The sequence below is a fragment of the Penicillium maclennaniae genome (assembly GCF_028827695.1).
Source record: "Penicillium maclennaniae strain IBT 15551 chromosome Unknown utg000003l:1.0-5670915.0:1.0-5674809.0, whole genome shotgun sequence".
NCBI lineage: Eukaryota > Fungi > Ascomycota > Eurotiomycetes > Eurotiales > Aspergillaceae > Penicillium > Penicillium maclennaniae.
This window is the reverse complement of record NW_026623215.1, coordinates 3,712,119-3,731,929: the sequence shown is the minus strand read 5'-3', so window position 1 is coordinate 3,731,929 and position 19,811 is coordinate 3,712,119. Positions and strand designations below refer to the sequence as shown.

The 19,811-nt window shown below is 46.0% G+C and overlaps 3 protein-coding genes across 3 annotated transcripts; 1 reads left to right on the top strand and 2 right to left on the bottom strand.

Annotated features, from left to right (window-relative positions):
* Positions 1-607: 607 nt before the first annotated feature.
* N7477_003515 (uncharacterized protein) lies at positions 608-2,981 on the bottom strand (the record flags this gene model as incomplete). Its single annotated transcript, XM_056965178.1, is given in 3 exon segments — positions 608-1,382; positions 1,402-2,520; positions 2,578-2,981. The coding sequence occupies 3 exon segments, from the start codon at positions 2,979-2,981 to the stop codon at positions 608-610; spliced, it is 2,298 nt and encodes a 765-aa protein (XP_056825131.1).
* A 4,049-nt stretch (positions 2,982-7,030) lies between these two features.
* N7477_003514 (M protein repeat protein) lies at positions 7,031-9,719 on the bottom strand (the record flags this gene model as incomplete). Its single annotated transcript, XM_056965177.1, has 4 exons — positions 7,031-7,575; positions 7,638-7,974; positions 8,036-9,474; positions 9,530-9,719. The coding sequence occupies 4 exons, from the start codon at positions 9,717-9,719 to the stop codon at positions 7,031-7,033; spliced, it is 2,511 nt and encodes an 836-aa protein (XP_056825130.1).
* A 508-nt stretch (positions 9,720-10,227) lies between these two features.
* Positions 10,228-11,764, top strand: N7477_003513 (H(+)-transporting V1 sector ATPase subunit H; the record flags this gene model as incomplete). Its single annotated transcript, XM_056965176.1, has 3 exons — positions 10,228-10,522; positions 10,582-11,098; positions 11,152-11,764. 3 exons carry the CDS (start codon positions 10,228-10,230, stop codon positions 11,762-11,764), a joined length of 1,425 nt encoding a protein of 474 aa, XP_056825129.1.
* Between the last annotated feature and the right edge of the window lie 8,047 nt (positions 11,765-19,811).

Genomic DNA, 19,811 nt, shown 5'->3' with positions numbered 1-19,811 from the left:
TGATCGATCTGAAGCTCGAAAGGCAATGGTGGGGGTGGAGAGATATTTTCTGAGGGGCAGCGATGCTTATCAGTTCCCATTTCGCTTATCGGGCCGATGAAACCCCGGATGAGTCATATCAACAAAGGATTAATGAAGTATAAGAAGCTTTTGATACGGTGTGATAGGACTTTTCATGTGTAGTGATTCTCGATCAAGTAGGAACGATACATTCTCGGTGCAAGGTTTCAAAGTGATGTACAGTGGTGATACAATTTTTGTACAGATCGTCAACGGACACACAAACACAAAATAGACACAAATCATCTATATACTAGTGCGCCAGACGTACCATCCAAGATATGAGGGACGCAATGAAAAGTAGCCCTGTTCAAAGGGGTGTCATATAGGTACAAGAAAAACTTGAGAAAAAAAAGAAGACAAACAGAATGCATGAATTTGCAGAGAGCCTGTCGTGCTCATTAGAACCAGACGCCGGCCGTCGAGACCCGCCGCATGGGATGTATTGCAAAAAGAGAAGAAACATAAAAACAAAGCATCGTGGAAAGAATCCAAGTGAGGGGTATATGGCGTGAGAATAGAGACGAGAGTAGAGTAAAATGAGAGTTTAGAAGAGCTGCATCGCGTGAATGAGCTCTGTATTTCCTGGGCGATCCCGTTCCATATGGAACCACCAGTCCCGACCCATCTTGTGGTTCCAGGACCCGGTGCAGGTATCTTTATCCCAGGGCAACGCGTAGCTTGAGCCGTTGCTCATGGGTGTGATTGGGGTTGTTGGGGTAGCCGGAGTGCTTGTGGACCGACTGCCCAGGCTGCCCCATCCAAATCGAGAAGTGGTAGAAGTCGGTGACGCGATCTGATCCTCGAGAGGGGGAGGGGGCGGTATGTTGGGCATAGATTTGCTATCGAAGCAATGCACGCCCATTCCAGCCGCATATGACAATGACTGATTGGACGCAAGGAGGTGCTTCCAGCCAATCAAGCCACCATCTGATTCTTGCCCGGAAATATCGGGGCGCAGGAGGAAGCGAGGAATCGATGCTCCAGTGACGGGGTCTTTGACACCAGAACGGCCCATGAAAGCAGGCATTCGGAATTCGTGGACAGTCTTGGGACCGTCGTGCTTGGGTGGGTGGTTCTTATACCGCTCAGATGCAGCCCAAATTCCATAGTCGTCAACCTCGGGCTCGGGATCGTCTTCTTCGTAAGCGGGGGCGTGGTCAGGAACATAATTGTCGGACCAATCCTGAATCAGAACGGGCATACCATGCTCCGTGTCCTTGATAGCCATGTCGATGAAGGTCTGGGCGCGAATCCGAGATGAAGTCAGGTTGTTCCCTGCGGGCAGGGCGAGCGGCCGAGTGCTGACAGACCCGTGTGAGCTGCGAGGGTAGACTATACCTATCTGGCCTGAGCAAAGCCTGGCCGTTCAGGATAGGTCGACAAATTGCTTGCAGAGCACCCGGAGGCTCCACGTCGTTGGGGGCGCGGAGTGTTTCAAGGACAGGGAACCCAGCAGCCAGGATGCTTTGCGCGAGATGAGAGTTGGGGGTATCAGTGTATTTAGGAGGTTTCTGGAACGGAAGACTGCTGAGCTGGGTGAGCGCTGTGCCGGAGTCGGGACAGGCCACATCCCAGTGAAGGAACTTGAGGCTTGATGACGCCAGGATCGGTTGCAGGATCATGTCCTCATCCGGCATGATCGGGCACTTTTCTGCCTGCACGAATTTGAAACGCTCAAGCTGTCTTAAAGAGGAAAGTATCTTGGAAATGACCAGCAAAGACTCAATGTTCTGCTCGACCAGGACAAGTGATTTGAGCGATCGGGACTCGGGTCGCGAGGTGTACTGTGTGAGACCTCTTTCGGTGACGCCGGGCAAATTTTCCAATCTCAATGACTCTAGCGACGGCAGACACAATAAGGTGCTATCCGCAAACGCGTCCTCATTAAAGGAAGTGATACACAAATGTTTTAGTGAGGGCAAGAGATCAAACATGCGTAGGAAGACACTCGGTTCCAGAGCTCCATTTCCGTTCAAGCCATACAGCATCAGGGTTTCCAGGTTTGTCCAAGAGACATGATAGTTCAGAAATTCGAACATCTGGGAGGGCCCCAGGCTTCCAGGGCAGGAAGTGCTGCGGGGAGATACCTCTGCTACTTCGGCGGCTTCGCCCAGGACCCAAGTATGTTCCTTCAAGCGCTTGCGCGTCGAAAGAGCGTAGGTGAGACGATCGAACTCGTGGTGATAAGGAATAGACAGACCCAACAGGCGCTCCAGGTTAGGGCAGACCATGACCACGGACGCGATCAAATCTCGATATTCATCCCATTGCGCGCTGTGCTTTGTAGTTGTGAAGAGCAAGTCCATTTGTGGAACCCTGAGTTCGCGGACGAGGTTGGCTAGCAACTTCCGTTCACGCAAAGTACGGCGCAACAGTTTCAATCGACTGCCTCTCTTGAGACGATACTTCTTTAATTGAGCCGGGGAATCCGTTCCGACGATGTGAATTTGGGTGTAACTGGCAAGATATCGCATGAGTAAATAGCGCTTAGAACGGTGGTGATTCTCGACTTACAGTCGGGCTCGGACAGCCTTTTCCCAGGACCGGCACGTCAAGGACCAGGCGTGAAGGTCTCGTTGGAAACATGTCGTGCAACCTGTCTGGTGCGGTGCCTTGTGCAACGTTTCTAAGCTGCTCAGGATGACATCGTAGACCTCCTGCGGCAGTCGGCGCTGGATAGGTTCAACGTCGATAGGTTTGTCAATGGAGCCGAAAGAATCAAATTGGCGATATGACAAGGTCGGGGAGGAAGGTGAGTACGCGGTGGGTGCGGTGGACGCGCTATAGTTCGTTCGATACGAGGAGACGGAGGATGAGCGCGATGCTGGTTGAGCAGTCACGGCGTATTCTTTGCAATTGGATTCAGGTATAGTGTAAGGCACAGCAGGGCTCGCTGGTCTACTGGCAACAACGCTCATTGCGTCGTTGCTCTAGCATCGGAGTCGTCACGCGATGTAGAGAAAGAATAGGTAGACGGCTGGTTGAGGGGTAAGAATGTAGGGGGGGCTCACAGCCCATAAGACGAGGTGTCGTAATGCAACCGAAGATCGGCGAACGCAAATACCAAGGTCAGTGTCAGATGAGGCAAATGGTGCGGAATTCGTTGATTCTCAAGGTGGCAGTGGACAGTTGAAAGGTGAGAGTTAGGATGTTAGAAGTTCAAAGTCCCAAGTCCCGGTAGGTACAGAATGTCCCGCTCGTACTCTCTCTCTCTCTCCATTGACCTGAGGGTTCCGGAAAGAGACGGCGATCGGACCCCACATCAGGCATGTGTTCTACGGAGAACTTTGACAGGGGCGGTTCAGGGGTTGCGCTACTTTTTCGCGACCCTATACCCAATGTGGCCTGGATCCGCCAGGCTATTTCCGGACTGTCCTGGCGTAAATAGTCCTACAGGCACGCGATGACCGCCCATAGTGACCTCAAATGGACCCATGGCGTTCCTATTGCCATGGGACTCGGAGCTGGCGACATGCAGACATCTCGCTTCCAGTCGCGCGGCCCTACCGTACGTGGAAGAAAGCGGTTCGTGAGATGCAGGGCTAATCCCATGCAGGTCAAGTGTACCTGCGCCAAGTGGGTCAGAGCGGGACTGCCCCTTTTTTTCACTTCTTTTTCTATCTGTTGGATCCTATGGTTTACAATCCTCGATTAGTCCGCTTTGAGTAATACCCTACGGTTTGACCTTGGATTTCCCGACGAGAGTGGTATATATAAAACTGGACTACGCAAGGTGTTTTGTTTCATAGAGGCATCTAGTGAGACGGATCTAAGTAGGGGTTCTACCTATGGTACCCGGATGGTGTCACACGTTCCGGTTTAGTTCGCTCCGTAACACATGGCGTCCCCCAAGGCTACGAGCGCAATGCGCCAGGAACCGCCAGCAGCCGCCACCAGAACGTGCTCCGATCCATGCCACATGGGATTGAACATGTTCGACTATTCTTGCCACTAGCTCTCAAAAGATGGAACATGGCCCCTAGTGAACTCGCTGGCAAAACAACCCCGAGATCGATCGGGATCTGCGCCCGTAGGTTGGATCAAACCTCCATTCCAAAGTCAATACCGCTCTGCTTCAGCAGCCACCTGCATCGTCAGGGAGTCCCAGAGGATCATACTAGAGTTCTCTACAACTATTTCATCTCTTACAATTTTGTGGCTCACGGCATAGGACAGTGGTAATTGGCAGCAAAGACTCTGTCAAGCCATAGGGCTGTTCGGTATCTAAGACCCGATAAACAAAAAGTTCAATTGTGGACAAAACACAGCTGAGACTCGATCTAGTGGAGTCTAGCGGAGTCAGGTGAACTCCATTGTTCCTGGATAATAGCCAATTGCACTATTCAACTCCCTCCTCCTGGCCCCTGCCCTGCAATAATTCCGCTCCGCCGGCATCGCTATCTGAGATTTGGAATTTGTTATGTTCCACACTTGCGTGCTAATGCCGAAATGTGCCCTTCCCAGGGTTCCGCGCGAGGCTGATGCCAAGTTTTATATCCGGAAAAAGAGTCTCCGCTGTTTTATCTCCTTCAAAGTATCGATTGTAGCCGTGGTTCCCTGTTGATCTGCGCCCCTGAGGCCCTGATCGTGTCTGCAAGGACCAAATGTCACCGATGTTCGACCTGTGCAGATAGGTTGACTAAGACCAGGGTCCGAGATCATAGAAGCTTGGAATGAATTGAAGTCGCTAGAGAGCAGGAGACAGAGAGAGATGGCGGCTGATATATGTATAGACCTCAGGCATGTTTTCAATGAATTCTTGGAATGCACGGTCGCACCTGCGTAGCGCTCCAAGACTCTTCAAGACACCATGACAGGCTTCGAACCTGGAATATATCCATTTCAACCGATCATCAAGGTACTGCTAGATCAAACAAAGCACATAAATCAATCGACTCAACCGGATCATGAAAGACCAGGGCCCTCAAATAGACAGAGAACATTACAGCAGCTGTACGTATCTCTTAGCTTCGTGTTCAACGCACTACAGTGAATTGAATACACAATGAATAACAACTCGAGGAAGTCTGTGATTTATTCGATCGACGTATTTAGAAGCGGTGAGAAATTTGCCGGACATACGAGAAAAAAATATTCAAGATACGAAGGAAAATTTTATTGTCATTGCAAGTGCACAGCGATAAAGACCAACACAGGCTATATCCTGACCGTCATTCCGCTAAGTCTATCCCCGACATTATAGAGAAGAAATAGAGAAATCAGGACCTTTCAGACCTCCTCGACACCCACCAGGACCAGCCGACCGAAGTCAGACGCCGAGACCAGGTTAAGATCATCACCACTCCCTGGACCGAACACGCAGACGCTGCAAGCAGCACGCGTGCCAGTCGAGGCGGGAGTCCAAATGGCTTCACTTTAGGGCATCGAGGACATAGCAGTCATCAGCAAGGGTGGAGATTCTGTGGCTCTTTTAAAGAGCTTAATGGTGGGACGTCTACTCTAAAGTGATTCTTTGAACTGTGGCTGTTGTTAGCAAGAATGATTCAAAACGTGTAGGGGAGGAGGTACTAACGTAGAGTCGCTTAAGAAAGAGAAAGAGGATCGGGGGATTTGGCTTTTTTATATCTGCAGCAGCAGGGCGGTGTGCGCTAGCGGCTACCGAGATTTTCTTTTTGCTGCCTCAGGCTCTGCGAGAAGATTTCTCTTACTAATGGTTATTCGAACTAACGTCTGGCTAACCAAGGGCTAGCAAGAGATCATTCAATTATGGTATATTAACATAATATAAATCCGCCACCCCCTCTGATCTCAATTTCCCCAGTAGTCGCTTTTCGCAGGTCCAAGGCTGTACTAGACTCGGCGATGGCGGCCTCTTTTGGTATGAGCACCAAAATGGGACCGAGGATCGGCAGTGCAAGCAATCGAGTTCAGTTGTGGTAGGGAGTCCTGGACTTGGAATTTTAGGTTGATTTAGCCTACATCGACAATGCCATGAATGAGGCGTGGCAATCCCAATGACCGCATTTCATTGCTTCAATCTTCCTCGTCAATGATCTACAAATTTCTCAGATGTCTTGCAGACGTAGCTCATACATCATCAATGGCCATCGACAAAATACAAAATCAATGGTCTTACCAAGTAAAGTTTCAAACTTCCTCCGCATCTTCTCAATACTGCCTATACGAAGCCTTTCCACACCTTTCAAGGCATTCTCAGACTGCTTCGTCTTGCCAGAAGAAGCAAGCGGGAAAGAATGTCAAGGCTGTCTGAAGAGTGGAATCTGAATTGCCAGTCTTCTAATAGCAAGGCATGTAGTGTTCAATATCGCGTCAATAAACAAACCATGATATTAAATTCAAATCTCAGTCGTGGAAGATGCATGCTACCAGTGGAATAGTAAGGAATAAAATGAAGTGCAATGCTACGGCCCACGACCATCGACTTGTGCAAATGCTGGTCTGGACGTGCTGGGAAGTGACTCGGCTGGTCCTTCGCAGAGAAGGTCTCGGTATTGAGGGCGATTTACACGCCGACATGTCTGCCAGATTTATCATCGATCGACCTCTGGACATCTATGGCAAATTGGTCGAGTGGAATCACACTAGAGGCTCTGAGCATTGGATGTGGGATTACTGTCTTGGCATGGTACCTTGACACGACACATTCTGCACGTAATACGCGCAGGATTTGGGAAAACCATGAATACGATTGCAGACAGTTCGCTCAGTGTGATAAGTGAAGAAGAAGATGGGCAAAGAAATTTGTCGAGAAGGGAAGTTGGGTCTTATCTCCGGCGGTCAAAAAACCCGTGAAGCGTTCATATCTCTGCAGTAGAAAGTTGCGAGAGCAAAGACCAACGGCAATAGCCTTGGAAAATCAGTGCAATGAGTTTATGTGTGCAATGGAATCATCTATATACATATCAACGTGATTAAACTTCCGAGCCAAGCGAACTTCCGATCCATGAGAACCAGAGTAGCAAAGCACCAACTTCAAGTTACTTCTTCATTTCATCGTGCTATCAACCAGCTCGCGATATATCTTCTTGAGATCAGCGATATCTGCGTGAAGCTCCTCAACCTGCTCGCTCTTTTCACCGAGCATTTCGAGGGTTGTTTGATACCGCTGGTCGATATCAGCAAGTTTTGCTTCAAGTTCCTGCACACGAGAATCGGAAGTTTTCTTTTCCTCGAGCTCGCGCATGAGGTCAACAACTTGTTGCCTAGCCTCATCGCGCTGGCTGGTGACACGTGCAAGTTCGTCCTTAGATCCAGCACGCTCGCTCTCCAATCGACGAACCGTAGCGCTCATACGCTCGACCAGCTGCACAGACGGGCCTGCACCGATAGTCGACTCGGAAATGATGTCGTTGATACCGCGAGAACCAGCAGCGTGGGTGCCTCCATATGCAGACGGAGTGACGGGAGTAGCAGTCTCAAATTCATCCGGCTCGAAGGTAATGGAAGGCGTCTCCAATATCATTGATGGAGGCCCAGTGTTCAGCGGCGGTGGAGAAAGTGCTCCCGGGTTGATAGACGCGGGTACGAATTCTGGCGCGGTGGAGTGCCAATGTCGGGCGAACCGCAGGGGTATGTGGATGAGCGACGGCTACCCGGGCGATAATCCAAGAGACCAGATGGAATAGCTTCTAGGTTGCTCGACCGGCGGGTAGATGGAACGGGTGACACGGCTCGTGGTTGTTGCAAGCTACTGAGCTGCTCACGCCATTTGGCCCGCTCTTCCTCGAGCTTCTGCGACCATGTCGCATCAGAGACCTTCTTCTGCTCGATCGCGTCCTTCTGTGCCGCAGCGAGGTCCTCGGTTGTTCTCTCGAATTTTTGCTGCATCTTCTGCAACTCCTGCATACGATCTTCGAGTTTGCTCTCGATTTCCCGCTCGGCTTCTTTGGCATTCTCGACATCTTCTTCGAGTTTCTTGGTTTTGAGGTTCTACGATGAATGTTGTTAGTCGACCGTTCCACGAACGTTGGCATTGTTGCAGTGGTCTCACCAGCTCTCGAATCTTCTTGCGCAAATCAGCCTCTCTGCGGCTCGTATCATCTCGTTCCTTCTCCACATTGGCCAAGCGGGCAAGCAGAGAGCCCTCCAAAGCATGCCAGTTCTCGCTGGCAACGGAATACTGAGTCTGAAGGGTCTCGATCTGGCGCAGAAGTTTGGCCTGAGTCTCTCCAGTTGTTCCGGACGAAGCTTCTTCTGCGCGAGACCGAAGGCTCTCCATCTTGCTTTCTAGAACTGACTGCTCACTCTTCAATTCAACCTCAAGCATGCGCGCCCTTTCTCTCTCTTGATCGATCTTCTCTTTCAACTCGTTGATCTCCTTCTTTGACTTCTCTAGGCTGATGTCACGCTCAATCTTGAGAGTAGACAATTCTTCTTCCAGATCATTGGCTCTGCTTTTTTCCTTTTCTAATGCATCAGACGTAGCTTTGGACTCAGCGGCTTCAGCACGGGCGGCGGCCCGGCTCAGCTGACCTTTCATTTCCTGTACTGTCTGAGCGAGGGCGTTGCGTTCATTTGTCACGGCTTCAAGGTCCTTGGCCACCTTGTTTTGGGACGATAAGGAGTCATTCGCTCGCTTCTCCGCGGCCTCGGCTCGCTTTGCTCGAGCCTCAGAGCTATGTAGGTCCCTTTCCAACTTCTCTGTTCTCTTCTTCATTTCAAGTTGAGCCTTCGAACTATCGGCGAGCTGCTGTCGAAGCTTTTTGAGAGCGATGCGGTGGTCCATTTCTGACTTCGACAGCTTCTGGCCCTCTTCAAGAAGGAGCGCAATCTTTTCGTCTTTTTCTAGCAGTTGCTTCTTGGCACTACCTGGGGAAGCAGTAGCCGCAGCATTCTTGGCTGATTCCGCTGCCTCTTTGGCAAGATATTTGAGCTTTGACTGGAGTGCATCAATCCGTTCAATATATCCATGGATTTCTTCCTGTCTCTGAGACTCGAAGTCGTCGCCCGCACGAATCTCCGGAGGCGCATCGAGGCTCGCCCGTTGGCTTTCAACCGACGTACGAGCACTGCGTGCCTCATTTGCTTCGACTGGATCGTGATCAGTGCTCTGCAGCTCCTGATCCCGCTCACCCGCATCTCGAGAAGCCCTGGGATTTGATTCTGTGATACTGATGTCGACAGATGGCCTGGCAGAAACCGACAAGTCTTCACTTGTTCTCGCCGCCGAGCCCTCCATTGCGGGGTTTGCTTCTGTCAATGTCGGAGGTTTAATGGCGTCTGTAACGGCCGTGGAAGTTGCAAGACTGGAATCTATATCCATACTTGAACGCGCATCACTACTCGGTCGCGGGCTAGCCTCAGGAGAGGAGACCTGACCGGGCGAGGATTCTGAAGTCCGATTTGAGGTGCTCTTGTTGACCATGGCTCGCGCCAGACGTTCTTGAAGACGGTCATTCCGGCGCGCAGTTGATGCACTGCGAGAAATTGCTAGATATTACATTAGTCGTTTTCAAGCAAGCAAGTGTTGACGCAAGGCACATACAGCTAGCAGGAGATTTAGTGACAGGTGCTTCAGTACTCTTCGCCTCGGCGGGCTTCGCGTTCGCCGCTTTCTTTCTTTCCTCGTCGTCCAATAAAATGTTGTCTAGGCGTGATTCGACACCGGCCACCGCTTGTTGAAAAAAGTTACCCACGCCCCATTTTGCTTTTTGGGTTTGCGAATTCTGCGCCATGATGAGCAATGCGTTGGATCGAAAATGCGACTCGACGACTAGGCAGCGATTGCCATATGTCTAGTGTGCATGGATTCGGTGGGGGGCCGCGCGGACAAGGCTCGGATCTTGTTCGACTCGCAAATTGCGCGTTTGGGCGGAGGAGGCTCAATGCACTCCAATCGAGAAGGAGTGACAGAATAGAAGACGGGAACGAAGGACTGAGCGTCTTAGATTGTACTTCAGTGCAACGATCACGTTGCAAAATGGACGTCACACAAGAGTATCGTGCCTGAATGAGTGTGAACGAGAAACACACAGCGAGAGAATTACCCGTAGGATACAGTACGTAAAAGAGAAGAGGGGAGATGAAGAATAGAAGAGGCTCAAGATGAAACGGCTTGGGTTGGGGACCACCACGAGTCTTGGCGGTGCTTCCGTCATCCCCCAAGCTCCATGCTTCTCCCTTCTCGACCTTCCACCTTCCAACGGATCTTGTTTCTCTGGCCCGGGGTCTAGTCCGATCATAATGTCGTTGGAGCCGCCCACCTACCTCAGCTCGCTGCAGAATAATATCCGCGCTCGGCCAATTCCGTGGGAGGGCGCTGTCCGCGCGGGCAACATCACCGATGACCACCTCAAGAAGATCAAGGCTGTGGACAAGGTGCGCAAGGAGCAGCGCATTCAAACAATAGAAGCAGATCTACCTGGGTACACAAGCCTTCTCGCTGGTGGTTCCCACGGCAAGAGTGTTTTGGAGTCGGCCTCTCGGAGGACCGATATTGTGCAATACATCTTGGTGCTGGCATCGGACTTGATTCAGGGTACGTCTCGCTGTCAATACAGTGCACTGAGCCCCACAGTACTTAACATATGATACCAGATGTCCCATCGCTCGCCGACTCCCTCATCTCGCACCCTGAACCTTACAAGCCTTTCTTGCCGTTCCTGCACCACTCCACGAACGCTGAAGATCCCATCCCGCTGCTCACATCCACCTTCCTCACGGCACTCGTGTCGCACAGTCTCGTCTCCACCTCTAAACCCGCTCCTCGCGATGATGAAGCTCTCCCACAGCTGTATACCTATCTCTCTACCTTGACCAAGAATCACGATAGTGGACTTCAGGATATTGGTGTCCAGGGATTTTCAGAGCTCCTCAGAAAGACTCGCTCGCGCGAGATCTTCTGGAACCACCGCAAGGAGACATTGGACCCCCTGATCGATACTCTTCGTGCTGCCGCTGGAGTGAAGGAGAATGGTGGCACTTCTGGAAGCAGCACACGTGGCATTGAGCCTGGACTTGCCGGCGGGGTTGGCCTCCAGCTGCTCTACCGAGTGCTACTTGTCATCTGGCAGCTTGCATTTGAGAGTGCACTTGTGGGTGAAGAGCTGCAAGAGTAAGTAACATGCCTTTAGACAGCACCGTGCTCCGCATCTAACCCCTGCCCAGGAACTATGAGATCATTCAACTCTACACCCAACTTCTCCGTCTCTCGCCTAAAGAGAAGACCACTCGCCTGCTTCTTTCAACCCTCTACAACCTTTGCTCGAGCAACCGTACGACCTTGCTTCCCGTGGCTGTTTTTGTTCGCCTGCCTGCACTCCTGACCAACCTGACTGGTCGCCACCTGACCGACCCCGACCTTCTTGAAGATTTGAACGCTCTGTCTTCCATGCTGGAAGAGTACACCAAGACCCAGACCACATTTGACGAATATGCTGCGGAGGTCCAGACTGGCCACTTGCGCTGGTCGCCCCCTCACAGGAACCCTACCTTCTGGAAGGAAAATGCTCGCCGGATCTTGGATGAGTCCAACGGTGCGTTGCCGAAGAAGCTTGCGGAAATCTTGTCGAAGAGCTGGGACAATGATAAGCAGGTTCTAGCCATTGCTTGTAACGACGTGGGGCATCTCGTGAAGGAACTTCCCGAGCGCCGCATGCAACTAGAGCGGATCGGCTTGAAGACGCGAGTGATGGAACTGATGGCCGACAAGGATGAGACAGTACGATGGGAGAGTTTGCGGGCTGTGGGAGAGTGGCTTCGGTACACCTTCGATCAATGAAGGGTCCATTTGGTTCTATGGTACTGATTTCGAGGGTTTCCAGTATGGGATGAACATATACCTCAGCTGGCATTTGTGTATTTATGCCATAGCGCAAATCGATGTATTCTCTCGGATATAAATGCATCTGAACAGTCTAGAGACTTGAAATTAGGTACTCCAACCGGAATTTGAAGTTGCTTTTGGCATACAGGTGACCAAGGAATAAATGTCATTCTCCACTATTATTCTGCCGGTAATATATGAATAATCATTGTATTCAGATGTTTTAATACGGCGTCGCCTTTCCATCTCTATCAATTACCTCCTGAACACGGTGTGGCATAGAATTTACTAGGCCTTCTAGCATATCTGTAGGCAGAGCCTCCTATCCTTCCTGGATTATAGGTATAAGGTTATAATAGCCTATATTGAATGTATACGATACGTATAATGCGTATCTTGAAGACATATAATCCTTAAGCTAATTCTATAGGTTCTCCTATAGATTAAGGTTAGGCGATATAGGGGGGTAGTCTATTTTAGTAATAAAGGTGACGGTAAAACTGCCGCCTCGGGAAGTGATCGGCTCCCGGAGCAAAGGGTGAGTTAGTCACCCCGCCGCCCTGAGCTGCTCACTAAGCAACCCTAAGCTGCTCCCTGAGCGACCCTGATTTACTCCCTGAGCAGCCTAATCGCTTACCCTAATGCTTAGGCCGACCGGCCTATTCGATCTTATTCTATCTCTCCGTTCTTTTATATGCTCCGACAATAACCGCACTGCTACCTACTCGTGCTCCTGGGAGCGGAGCTAGGAAATAACGTATTTTCGCGGTGCTATAGTAACTTTTGGCTTAGTCTTCGAACTTTTAGCTAATTAACCAGTCTTTTAACTTATATAAGATATTAGATATCCTATTATCTACTCTTTCCTTTATAATATAGGCTCTATCCCGCTATCTATCTGATAGACTCTAATATAAATACCTTTATTGCCTTCGAATCTCTATATCCGGGGCTGGCTCGATCCCAGGAATATTAAATACTATCTCTATTAGGTAAATATTCTTAGGTTCCCTATTATGGGCCTTAACTGTATTAATACGTTATGCTACGAAAAGCGGAGATATTAACTAACGTAACTCACAAGCGACCCGCCACCACAAGCAACCCGCCATCTTCAAAACACATAGTAAATGCGATAAATTACCACTTTATATTGGAATATAGACCAATGCTACATAGAAAGATCTATCCTTATATTCAACATATAAGACCAGATTGCATTGATCACGTGACCAGATTTTTCTTCTATCAAAATGATGTTTTGACCACTTCTGATTCTGGTCCACGGCCCTCCCCCAAACGATAGGCGGGACCATTTTCCTTCAGAGGTAAATGGTCCGCCTTTAGGCATGAATAGTCCGTTCCTTCGGGGGTGCCTTCGGGCATGCCTTGCCCGCGGACTTCGACCATGGTCTTCGGACCTCGGTGAACAGACTTTGACCCTTGGTCCCCTTAAGGATAGGCGCACCACTTTCCTTTAGGGGTAAAATGGTCCACCTTCAGGCATGCATAGCCTGATCCTGCGGGGTGCTTTCAGGGTGGCTTAGACCATCAATCCTTGACATCATTCTTTTCGCTTCTCTTCGGTTCCCTTCTTTGCCACCTTCATTATGTTGCTGCCTAGTGTTTGTACGTCATTTGTATGTTATTCTAGACGTCATTTCTAGGCTGTCCTAGCCTATAAATACGTCCTTCTTTTCTAGCAGATAGAATCAAGTCAGTTCTACTTTCCTGAAGTCATTTTCCACTTTGCAAGGTCATCTCTACCTTCTTCCTTTGATCCTCAGGACTGTGGTTCTGCCTTCGTTTAGGCTATATCTGCTTATAGTCTATCCTACGACCTTTGACCTTCTACCTTTGTCTGGCACCGACTGATCCAGCCGGACTAAGGTTGATCCCACGGACTTAAGGGGCCACGATCTGCTTCGTGGTAGCTTTCCCCTTATATCCCAACAACTTTACTAAACCTTATACTAAATATTATTTATTTCTTAAGTTTCTGTCGTAGCTATCCTTAAAATAGTCTTCAATAATATTATATTAAGAGCTAGTATAGGGAAACTCTTACTTTAGAGAAAGATACGATATAGAGATTAGCTATAAGATAGACCGCGAATTAATATCTGTTGGAGCATAAGGGGAAAGCTACCACGAAGCAGATCGTGGCCCCTTAAGTCCGTGGGATCAACCTTAGTCCGGCCAGGTCGGTGCCAGACAAAGGAAGAAGGTCAAAGGTCGTAGAGGAGACTATAAGCAGATATAGCCTAAACGAAGACAGAACCTCAGTCCTGAGGATCAAATGAAGAAGGTAGAGATGACTTTTTGGAAAGTGGAAAATAACTTCAGGAAAGTAAAACTGACTTGATTCTTTCTGCTACAAAAGAAGGACATATTTATAGGCTAGAATAGCCTAGAAATGATGTCTAAAATGTCATACAAATACTAGACAGCAACATAATAAAGGTGGCAAAGAAGGGAACCGAGGAAAAGCCAAAAGAATGATGTCAAGGATCGACGGTTTCAGCCACCCCGAAAGCTTCCCCGCAGTATCTGGTTATGCATACTCAAAGGTGGACCATTTTATCCCTAAGGGAAAGTGGTCCGCCTATCCTTGAGGGGACTGAGGGTCGAAGTCTGTTCACCGAGGTTCGAAGACCATGGTCGAAGTCCGCGGGCAAGACATGCCCGAAGGCACCTCCGAAGGAACGGACCATTCATGCCTAAGGCGGACCATTTACCTCTGAAGGAAAATGGTCCTGCCTATCATTCGGGAGAGGGCCGCGGACCAGAATCAGAAGTGGTCAAAATATCATTTTGATAGAAGGAAACATCTGGTCACGTGATCAATACAATCTGGTCTTATATGTTGAATATAAGGATAGATCTTTCTATGTAGCATTGGTCTATATTCCAATAATATCGGACTAGAGCGAAGTGTGAAGTTAGCGTCGTCGTGCTCTTTTATTATAATTTTGTTTCTATAGGCTTAATATATTTATTACTAGGCTAAATTTAAAAGATCCTACCTACGAGGGTAAATCGATAATTTAACTTAACTAGTGTTACTAAGACTTCTTAGGTAGCCGACCTCGCAAAAGTATTTTTTTTTAGTCCTCCGTATCAGTTAAGAACGCAATAATAGTTATATATTACTAATTAAAGTAGTCAAACTATAGCTAAGTCTAGGAACAAAAACTCTTTCCTAGAGTAACTAGCTCCGCTAATAACGATATATATAGCGTATCGCCGGTAAAGCGCCGCACGGAAGTGACTGTCCCGACTAACATTTTTAACCCCAAGCTATCTCGGTTAAAGTGAAAGCGGACTTCAGAACTATTAATCTTTAATGTCAGCTATTAGTGGAGACCGTCGGATAGTATATATTAAAGGATTTAGTCTCTTCTTAGGAAAATAGATATCCCTAGCCTAGAATCAAAATTATCCTACGAAGAAACGATAGTTTTCTGTCTTAAAGTAAGCTATTTATCGCCGCAGAATAACTTATACTTTAGCCTGTAGAAGGCTAAAAATATACTATTAACTACGACCTTTAGCAATATCCTACGTAGTTATACCTTAAATCTTTAAGTATAATTTTTATATAGAGATACTTAATTAAGTATTTTACGCTTCGAAGATATCCGCCCGCTATAGTATACTAAATAGCCGTTCGTCCGTGATCGTCGACAGATATAGCTTTAAAAATAGATAGATAAAATATTGCTTTTTGGAATAAAGTTAGTCCTAATAGAAAGCTTAGTGGATAGTGTAGCAAAGCTTACAGATCCTTCGCTATTAAAGCCGGCTCTACGCGATATATTACCTTTAACGAAGATTCTTAGGGTGGTTAGGTAGCTTCGCCTAATATATATATCCAAGTTAATAAAAATAGTGCTTTCGCCTTCACTTAGGGCGAGTTCGATTTTGGCTCACGTATAAATTCTAGTAACTCTGGTTTCGATATCTCTGCTATCGTCGCTTAAAACGCAGATTTAGGTGTACAGGGAATAAAAATATATAATATACTTACTCTGGCTTATTTATCTATTACTGCTAATACCTTATCCGTTAATAATACCTACACTCGAGAAAATTTCGATAAAGGTGGCGTTAGCGGTAACCTAGCTCCCGGTCCTATTAGACTTAATATCACTTTAGGTTACTTTTATGAATTATCCAGATAATTTATAGTCCGTGGCTTTGTGTCAAGAAATAGTATACTAGCGTCACTAACGTGTAGTTTTATTTAGAGTTAATCGAATATTTTCAGTAATAATAAATTAAGAAGAAATCAAGAAGAAGACTATTTGACGGGAAGCCCTTACTTAAGTATACTACTTTTTAGGCGCTGAGAACGAAAGATCTGTGGCAAAGAAAGAGCTATAGCAAAGAAAAAGCCATAGCAAAGAAAAAGCCATAGCAAAGAAAAAGCCATAGCAAAGAAAAAGCCATAGCAAAGAAAAAGCCATAGCAAAGAAAAAGCCATAGCAAAGAAAAAGCCATAGCAAAGAAAAAGCAGTAATTCAGAAAAGAAAGTAGGCAAACACTAATATCGCAAAGCCGCTTATATACAAAACTTCAGTTATAAAGAACTTATATACCTCTTTAGCCTAGAATAATTTGGCACCCGTAACAGGGAAAATATTAGGAAGAACTATATTATTTAAGCTCTTTCTCTCTTTTGAAAGCGGTTCGTCGACAGTAAGTAATGCGTTTAATAATATATCTTAGGAACTAGTAGATTCCCCTATAGCTAAACTATAAGAAGAAGATAGCGTTAGGGCGCTACTTTTCGCAAGCTACTTATATAAGGCTGTGATAGGCACTTATATCTAGTTAAGGTCTTTTAGCTTCAGTATTCCGTGGACTTAAAGCTCCCTAACACTAATATAGTAAGATATAGCTATAGTCGACGAGATAACACACGATAATAGAGCAGTTCTTCGTCTATATAGTTAGATTAATATAAAATAAACTATATATTAAGGCTTACCTATCTTTCTTAATAGCACTCATAACTTAAAAAGAGCTTAGCGCGGAGATCGCAGTTATAGTGTTCTCCCTAGATTTTGAAGTTACTAAATCCAGAGTATCCATAATAGAGACTAGATAGGTTTTCGTGCTATTTTCCTTTCTTCTAAGCCAGGATATATAGCCTTTGAAGAGTATATAGGACTTACCTCACTTAGAAGGCCTGCTTATAGTTCCTGATCATGAAACCCTAGCAAAAGAAGATTAACTCCTAGAAAGGCGTCTGTAAGCGACGTAGAGGCTATAATAGCGTAGAATAAGCAAATCATATTTAGAAAGTGTTAGTGATAACTCGAAACTCGCAAAAAAGGCTCCGGTAAGGTCTTAAGAAAGGTAGTGCCTTCAAAAGTGGCTTCGGCTATCCACGTACGTAAGACAATTTCTCAATCACGTTCCGCTAGAAACATTCTAAGATAATTTTGGTGTAAAGTGTTTGAAGTAGACCGTTACGTTTCTGTGGAGAGGCATAAACGTTAAGGCATTTAAACAATTAATAAACAGTAGAAGCCTTAGACCACCAGTATACGGATAATACCAAGATATAACTGGAGTCAAACATATTCTGTAATTAAATATCGCCAAAGATCTTACCAGTCTAATTATGAGAGAACGGTTGCTTCTATCGAGAACCCTTTAACATATTTCCAGAATACCAGTATATGCTTTCACTTTCACTAATTATGCAGAGCCAATGCCATAATCCAGATTACTTTATCTGTTTATCTGTCTCCAAGTACAAACTGCGATCGTAAAGCGGTACTCAGACGACCAATATCGTGTATAATTTAATATATTTAGCTCCAGAAACTATTGGTCTCTTAATTTCATCACACTAAGCGAAACCGCCTTTAGCAATAAATTTAGTCTCTGTAGCATATATCGTGCAGACGCCTTATAATATCCCCAAAAGATAATAGCAAAATATAATTAGGCATCCGCTATTATCTCCTTATCACTATTCCTTAGACTCTCACTATTTTTAAAGATATGACAGAGTGTTTTCTTTTTGCTTTTAAGTATAACCTTTCGCTTATTTATACTCTTCTCTTCGTTGAAGATTTCGAAATTCTGAACTTCGTCCGCGTCGAAAAATCCCGAGAAAAGGTGCTCTTCCGATAGAGTAATAGGAATTTCTACTTAAAGCTGCGTAATAAATATATAATAACCTATCCGAGAGTTCTTATACTAAAACTCGGTTAAGCATAAAAGCGGGAAAATAGCGTGCAGGGGAACTTCGATACCAGTTTCCTCCTTTGTCTCACGTAAAGCAGTGCTTATTATAGTAACGTCTTTGAGGAAGTTAAGTCTACCTCCTGGCCCCTCTAAGGTCTTACCAAATAAACCGTCGTATCTACGCTAGATAAGAAGAATAAAAACCTTAGACAGATATCTTAGGATTTGGCCAAAAATAATAAAGCTAGCGCTGAACCTATCGATTTTGGGGTTCCTCTCTTAGAGAATAGAAATAGGTATATTAATATCTTTAAACCTCACTAAGGAGGTCTTAAAGGATAGTGTATTAAGTAGCATACGTACTATACTTTTAAACTGATTAAGATAAGGAAAGAAGACTTTAAATTAGAAAGGATCGATACTTTAGTAAAGTAAGGAACGATTATAAGAAGCTTACGGCCTTTTATACGTGGATATATAACTCACACGTAATAAGCAATAACGTAGCTATAGGAGCTATAAGAGCGTAACTGGGCCGGAATAGCGCTATTAAGTAATCGAAGGATCTAAGCTATCACGTCTAGCACTTTTGAAAAGATCAGAATAATCCTATATTTAGTCGATTGTCGATCTCTGAGCTAAGTCCTAAAACTTATATATATCCCGGTAAGTTCTAGTTTTTAATATATACCATAGGATTTATAAAAATCTAGACTATTAAACTATAGGCCTTATTGTGGCTTTCTACTTTTCGCGGTTTATAACTAAACTATAAGTGTGACTTTCGCTTTCCTAGGAATAAAGGCCCTATATACTCCGCGATGGGGCTATGCCACAAAGCTACCCTAGCCCGTAGGGGCTTTATGTTACGAAATCTTTATAATATATCGGATAATTATTTTATTACAGTACAAAGGAATCGTCCCAGTAATTCGAGTGAAATATAAGTAGGCTCGGGTTTAAGAAAAATTTGCCCACGAGTTATACTAGTGGATTCTATTTAAGTTTATAATTAATTTTAATTGCGCTAAGAAAATTTTATAGGTATTTCAGCTACGTCCTTAGTAGATACGAAGGGGTGGGCTGGATATTAACGCGGCGTTTACAGACCCTATATCGCTCTTTTTGGGGGCTCAATCGGCCGTATAAGTGCGCACGGCATATCTTTAATGCGTGGATATATCAGAATCTGCAGACTTCGGAAATTTCTATAGAAAGGGAGGAGTCCCGATATCACCCGGGTTAATACAATATATGGTATCCAGTTTCCTAGATACCTTGGTAGGAATATATAAGCGGAAATATATAGCTATATATAAATATACCTCAAATAACGATTTTATTCTCTACCTTCGGATTATATCCTTAATATCCACTACTCTAAATTATACCTAAGATAGGATTCTTGATTTATCGAATATTGTCTTCATTTAACGTTTCTATCCATTTTTTTATAAGCACCAGGCTTGATCATAACTGCTTCGAGTTCACTACTATAAGTATCTCTGGGGAAACCGCTTCTGTTTACAGAAAGGCATATACTGAAAAGTCACCCGAGAGCGATAATGACCCCACAACCATTTTCGAAGCCATAGTGTGTGGAGTGAAAAGACAAACTAGTCTTTCTGTATCCCACGTCCTTAAGTTTATCGGCTTTAACAGCAATAACCGGGTGCTAATGTTATACTTTATGGTTACGCTTAAAGAATCTTCGCCCTCCGGTGAGATGTCCCCACGAGATAATATCTCAGAAGACGCGAGTGAGGCAGAAGGAGTTATATAGAACAAAAAAGAACGC